The sequence below is a fragment of the Ursus arctos genome, unplaced genomic scaffold (assembly GCF_023065955.2).
Source record: "Ursus arctos isolate Adak ecotype North America unplaced genomic scaffold, UrsArc2.0 scaffold_12, whole genome shotgun sequence".
In the NCBI taxonomy this organism is placed as follows: Eukaryota; Metazoa; Chordata; class Mammalia; order Carnivora; family Ursidae; genus Ursus; species Ursus arctos.
Window position 1 is genome coordinate 15498594 of NW_026622786.1, and position 6626 is coordinate 15505219.

A 6626-nucleotide genomic window follows, 5' to 3' on the forward strand; every position below is an offset into this window, starting at 1 on the left:
TGCAGGGTCGGGCCATAGCCAAAGGTAGTAGTTCCAGGTCCCTGTCCGTGCCTGCACGCTGCGTGAGTCTGGGTAAATACGGGAGAAGAAGACACGGGGAAGGGGTGCCTGGGTGGCTCAGTCAGTTAAACATCTGCCTTCAACTCAGGTCATGATCCCAGGGTCCCGGGATGGGGCTCTGCGTTGGGCTCCCTGATCAGCAGTGAGTCTGTTTCTCTCTCCCTCTGCCCCTCCGCCGGCTTATGCTCGCTCGCTCTCTCCTCTCATTCTCTCTCTCTCAAATAAAAAAAAAAATCTTAAAAAAAAAAAAGACATAGGAAGACAAGGAGGGGAGCTCGTGGCGACATCAATACGACAACTAGGGAAGACTGAACGGGATGGGAACAAAGGGAAGTCCAGCAGAGGATGGGTGCAGAGACATAAGGAACAGAGAGAGGAGAGAAAACACGCTAAAAGAAAGTGCCAGATGTCCGCACAATGCAGTCAACTCGGCCCCAAATGCGGTCAGAGAGAACAGGAGGGAAAGGGCAGGGGAGAGGTACAGGAAGAAACCCAGGAAGGACAGGGAGAGGAGGAAGGTGACCCAAGAGGGGAGGAGTGGGGCGAGGCAGTCTGCGGGAACACCGTTGGCTCCAGAGGAACCCCACAGCTGGGCTTTGCAGCTGTTCTCACCTCAGCCGGCTCAGCAGCACGACCTCCCCCAGGGCAGCCTGCCCTCTGGCCACTCCCCTGCCACCTGGCCTCTCCCCTGCCACACGCGGGCAGCCACCCACGCCCAGCTCAGAGCAGGCCAGAGCCATCCAGGCTAGGGCAGGGAGCTGAAAGGCAAGCAGGGAAGGGGGTCTCTGCTCCCTGACATACACGGGCTGATGTGCATGGAAGTGCCGGTGTCCCTGCAAAGCCCAGCTGCCACCCGGCACCCAAAGGTGCACACCCCCGTGTCCAGCTCCATGCCCCTGTGTGTCCTTTGAACACCCCTGTCCTGACTACATGAGGCATCACTTAGACAGAGCAAAGTTGGTCCACGCCACCTCTTCCAGAAGCTCTCGCAGTTCCTGGGCTCGGTTCAGTAAAGCCTTCCTTTTCGGTCCTTGAATTTGCTGTGTGGCATCTTTTGGCTGGGCTGCCTGGGCGGGGCTGAGCCCACTGGGCTCCAGCAGCCTGAACTCCAGAAGGCAAGGTCTGAACCCTAACACTGCAAGTGTCACAGAGCCTCCAGCTCCCTCTGCAAACCTGGGCGGGACCCTGTAGACGCCCCCCCTATGGGTCTGAGGTAGAGGGGCTGTCCTTGTGTCTATAGGTATGCACCTTGGGGGTGTCTGTGTGGCTCTGGGTGTCATGAGGCACCTAGCAAGGTCAGAAGCTGGGTGTGCTGAACCAAGTGACAGTTCTCCAGGTGTGACATGCAGAGCCTAGGTGTGAGAAAAAGTCCCTCACGCCTCCTTCGACTGCCCTCCTCTCCCATCCTTCACCGGCTCAAACACTACCTCCTCCTTGAAGCCTTCCTGAGACTCCCCTGGGGCGACCGCAGTTCCTGGGCTGAAATGATGCCTTTAGTGGATTTATTATCAATGATTTCATTCATAGATACAAACCTTAGAACACAACACCCACTGTGGGGGACAGGCTATAAGGGGGCCCCCACGATCACTATCTCCTGGGGTCTGTGCCTTTGTGAGATTTCTTTCCCAGGAATGTGGGCGGGACCTGTGACTTGCTTCTAATAGAATCAGGCATCGGGGTCTCTGTAGCCCCTGCAACATTGTTAAGTCCCCTCTTTCTCCAACATCTACAAGAATTCCCATCCTGAAAGACCATTCCCTGCCCTATCATTTAGGACTGGGGGTAACAGCCACGTCCCCTACCTCCCAACACATCACCGAAGTTCAAGCAAAGGCTGTGGCGCAACGGGAGGGGCCACCGAGCTCCCTCTGCTGTACCATGCAGCACGGGACGCAAGGGGGCGCGCTTCCTTCTGCCGTCTCAGAAAGGCAGGGCTCTTCCTCTATCAGCCTAAGTCACTCGAAGGAAGCCCGACACATAGTAGGACCGCCATCAGTGTTTACTGATCGAAGAATAAAGGACTGATAAAATAACACAAGAACAGGGATGCTGTGCCTGTCTCCAGCAGAAAGACCATTTTGCCGGGAGCCCGGGGACTGAGAGCGTTGGCCTTCAGGTGATGCATGAAGGAACCAGGAGAAGCCAGATTTCTCCATGGATAGAAACACAAAGCTGGCTGTCCAGAGATGCTCCTACCTGTGCAAACTTGGTACCTGCGGGGACCTGTCTGTCCTTTCCTGGTGGGAGAGAGGCGCTGTGGGGACTTAAGCAACAGAGCTACATGCCCACGGCTGCAGTTTAGAAAGAGCACCCCGTAACCACCATCCCTCACCTGGTGAAAGCAGAGAGGGGACCAGGGAGCCTTCAGCTGGTTCGCCAGTACAGGTCTAAATGTGAAATAAGGTGGAACTGGGCCCAGGGAAGGATTTCCATGGCAGGCAGCCCGAGAGCTGGGGTTCTGCGTACAGAAAAGGGTTCTCACCTACTTCTGGAGTGTCTGTCCCCTGCGTCCTAACGCACCACCTGCGGCTCCCTGATCCCTGTAAGTCCTTCCACCAGCGGACAGGGAGGAACTTGGCTTTGAGGGAAACATCCTGGGAGACGTAACAAACGCAAGCAAGTTCTCGTGAAGTTCTGAGTGCCTGGGCCCATGCATCCTCGCCCGTGCTCAGCTCTGGTGGACAGGACGGGGGGGCTTGCGAAGGGTGGAGTCAGCCGCCGGAGGCAACCGCAGCATGCAAGGGCAGAACACCTTTCCTTCCGTGGCTCTGGGACTGGAGTCATCACCCTGAAGCTTCTGGGGACAGAAGCCGGGGAGGTGGTGCCCTCGGCCAGCCCTAACTAGAGAGAAAACAAGGGCTTCCCCGTCCTTCATGCCAGCTTCTCTCAGCAAAAAGAATAAAACGGCTCACTTATTTTTATCGCCCACAGATTTCTTGGGAAATGGGCTATTAGTTCCCCTAATGTAAAGATAATAGGCTCGTCCCCCTTGGCTAATGGCACAGCCCCAGCACAAACACGCTCACAGAACTTTCCAAACGTCTCTTCTGCAGAGGACGGAGGGTGGAGGGCCCTCCTGGGAGCGGGAGCAGGACTGGGACCAGAGAGGAAGCGAGGTGCAAGCTGGTGGGTGCTGGTGACAGCCACCCCATGCTTCGTCCTCAGTGCCCCCGGGGACACGTCACACCTGACACAGCTCCCATCCTCCCCCTCCTCTCGGCCTCTGGGGCAGAGGCTGGGGCACCTGTGCAGGGGACGCTCATTGGCTGAATGAGGGTCTCTCTGCTACAAAGCAGGCTCACGGAGCCAGACACCTGGTTTCAGGGGGCTCTCCCGGCCTTGCCATTGCCCTCTCAGAAGACGTCACTCTGGATTGCTCCGTCTTCGTGAGTATAACCCTCGCAAACATCTGGAGGGGGTTGGGGGGTAGGAGATGCTGATAGCATTGCCTGGCTGGTAATCACAAGCTGACGAAAAGGTGAATACGGCGTGAACCCTCGGGTTAACTCACGCTCACCCTCCCACCCTCATGTTCCGTGGGGAGCCCTCCTCTCTCCTGCCCTCACACAAGGGGCTGACAGCGTTTAGCATCATAAGACAATTAACCCTTAGACAACACAGGGTTTAGGGGTACTGACCCCCTCCCCCACCCGCCCTGCACAGCCAGAAATCCACATAAAACTTTGGACACCCCCAAACTTAACTACTAGCAGGCCACTGTGGACCAGAAGCCTTACCACTAACACAATTAACACACATTTGTATTATATACCGTATTCTTGCAATAAGGTGAGAGGAAAGAAAATGTGATTAAGAAAATCCTAAGGAAGAGAAAATGCATTTACAGTGCTGGGCTGTATTTATCGAAAAATATCCCCCTGTAAGTGGACCCGCACAGTTCAGAGCCGCGTGGTTCAAGGCTCAGCTGGTGAGTGCGTCCCCTCGGACGGCTGCCAAACCTGAGCATGAGACAGGCAGAGTAAGTTAGCCGAAGTCACGCAGCAAGCCTGTGGCCGAGCTGGGACCCGAGTCAGTCGCGGGGACCCCAGGCCAAGGACAGAAGGCTTACAGGGAAGGGGCCCCTGTGCCTTCCTTTCAGGACCAGGTCCTTCATCCCCCCTCCGTCTCCATCGCAGGACAGAGCGACTACAGTAACAGTGCTTCAGGGACTTGGGAGGACAGGCTCTCAGGGAGCTCCCTGCCCCCTCACACACAGGGCACCGGCTCCCCAGCCCTGGGCAAGGACGGCTCTCTCCACCAGAGCAGAGGAAAAGCCTGGCGTTCCTGTAGCCTGTGAGACAGGCCCCGCATGGGAGCCCAGCACCCCGAGAGGTGGTGGCTTTGCCTGGGTATCTATCTAGTCACACGGGCTGCACTCTATTTTCATTCTTTTATTTAAAGATTGATTTTATTTATTTATTTGTTTATTTATTTATCAGAGAGAGACAGCACAAGCAGAGGGAGAGGCAGACAGAGGGAGAAGCAGGCTCCCTGCTGAGCAAGCAGCCGAATGTGGGGCTCGATCCCACGACCCTGGGATCAGGACCTGAGCAGAAGGCAGACGCTTAATGCAGTGAGCCACCCAGGCGTCCCCGGGCTGCCCTCTATTTTCATTCACTGCTTTACCCATCACATTTCTGTCCTGTCTCTCCATCCAGGCCACAAGCTCTGTGGCTGCAAGGATGTCTTGTTCCCGGGGAACCTGGGCAGTGCCGGGCAGGGAAGGGGGGGCTCAGGGACACCTACCAATTGATGAGACTTGGGGCAGGGGGTGAGGCAGAGATGTGTCACGATGACCACAGGGAGTGTGTGTGCAAACCACCTTTTCTGCCCCAAGCCTCAGTTTCCTGCTATTCTTGGTCAGTGTGTGTCTCCCTAAGAATCCAGGCCTGACACACAGTAACTACTCTCCTCCCAGTCCTGCCTGGGCGAGCCCTGCCCCTCGAGCCGTATAAGCGCAAGCAGACAGCAGGGACAGCCTCACGCAGAGGTCACAGGGCGGCTCCCTGGCATTGGTCTCTTGGCTGTCAGACATCATGGCCTGGGGACAGACAGAAATGAACTCACATCATCTGTCTCTCGGTCCCAAAGCAGAAAGAGGGTCTGCCTAAAGCCATGGAGACTCTGGGCAGGGGGGTTGCTGACAGCCTGGGAGGTTGCCCAGGTGGGGGTGTCCAGCCCAGATGGGGGTGTCCAGCCCAGGAAAGGGAAGCTGCCTTTGACTACCCCTTTAGGACCACCCACAGGGTGATCAGACCCCCTTCGAGGATGGTAATGGGGGTGGAATCACGCTAGGTTTCAGGGGGGCTACCGCAGGCCCAAGAGAGGACAGAGGGGTCCACAATCCCTCCGGCTGCTCTAAAGTTTCATAAAGGGGTACGGCTGCCTCTGCTCCCGCAGGAGTGAGTGGGGGGTCACCAGGGACCACAGAAGGATGAGGCCAGACGAATTTGAGCATGCAAATGAGTAGGATGGGCCGTTTTACTGATCAGCCTTGCCCTCCTCCTCCCCTGTCTCCTCCTCCTCCTCCTCCTCCTCTCTGTCCTGGGGCTCTGAGGTCCCGGGCTCAGGCCCCCGCTCCGCTGTGGGCTCCTCGGTCAGGAGGTACTGCGCCAGCTGCTCCAGGTCCCCCAGACTGATCCTCCGCAGGCGCTCCTGGTGCTCCCGCCTCAGCAGCTGCAGCACCGCCTTGGAGTCGCGGGGCTCAAAGTGCTTGGCGAGGACCAGGCCCAGGTGGTGCCACAAGGGCTGGGGCTGGGGGGCCTCCGCGGCTGCCGTCTTGGCCAAGGGCCGCATGATGACGTTGATGGAGGCATTGGGCCCGATGCAGTAGTCGGAGAGACGCTTGTCATCCGCCAGAAGCTGGCCTCGGAAGAGCAGGTGCTGCCGCTCCTCGGGCACCTGCAGGCGCTCAGACACCAGCTTCTTCAGCATGGCCACGCTCTCCTGCCCCGACACCTTCAGGCTGCATCTCCGGCCCAGAAGCAGCTTGACTGTGAGAATCATCGGGCCAAGAATAGCATCAGGAGGGATCCATGCTCCGCAGCTGCCCAGAGGGTTAAGGGCCAGTGCAAGAGAAGTTGGCTTCTCCCTGTCAATGGCGGGCGGTGCTCCCGGGAGGCTGGGCCCCGCGCGGACGGGCAGCCATTGGCTAATGCTCCGTGACGTCACAATGCTGCAGGAGGGCTCATTTTGAGAGCTGGGCTCTGGGGAAATCAGAGGCATGTTCTCCAGAAAAGGAGAAAGGAGAGTTGGATAGGGAGAAGGAGGGTCCAAAAGGAGAGGGCCACAGAAGGAAACACGTCCGCGTCGATTCATTCAACACACATGTACTGGGTGCCTTCTTCGCCAGGACCTGTCCCCAAGGAGAGATCAGATCACGATGGCTACTTTCTGCCCTCATGAAGCTTTCAGTCTAGTGGGCCGGCTACCATTGATTTATCAAGTGTCTTCTTTCTGTCAAGCACTTGACACACGCTCTCGGATGGGGGTTCCCAGAAGCAGACCCTGAGACAGGGATTCCAGGGCACATGCTGAGTTGGGGGAGGGGGCTGGGAAGCGGC

The 6626-nt window shown here is 57.5% G+C and overlaps 1 protein-coding gene across 1 annotated transcript in view; it reads right to left on the reverse strand.

Annotated features, from left to right (window-relative positions):
• The window catches only part of UBL4B (ubiquitin like 4B), a 29523-nt gene extending 23454 nt beyond the window's left edge, over positions 1–6069 (reverse strand). The window contains exon 1 of the mRNA XM_026484553.2: positions 5630–6069. Within this exon, the coding sequence (XP_026340338.2) occupies positions 5630–6069 (440 nt within the window). The remainder of the gene's footprint in view (positions 1–5629) is intronic.
• Between the last annotated feature and the right edge of the window lie 557 nt (positions 6070–6626).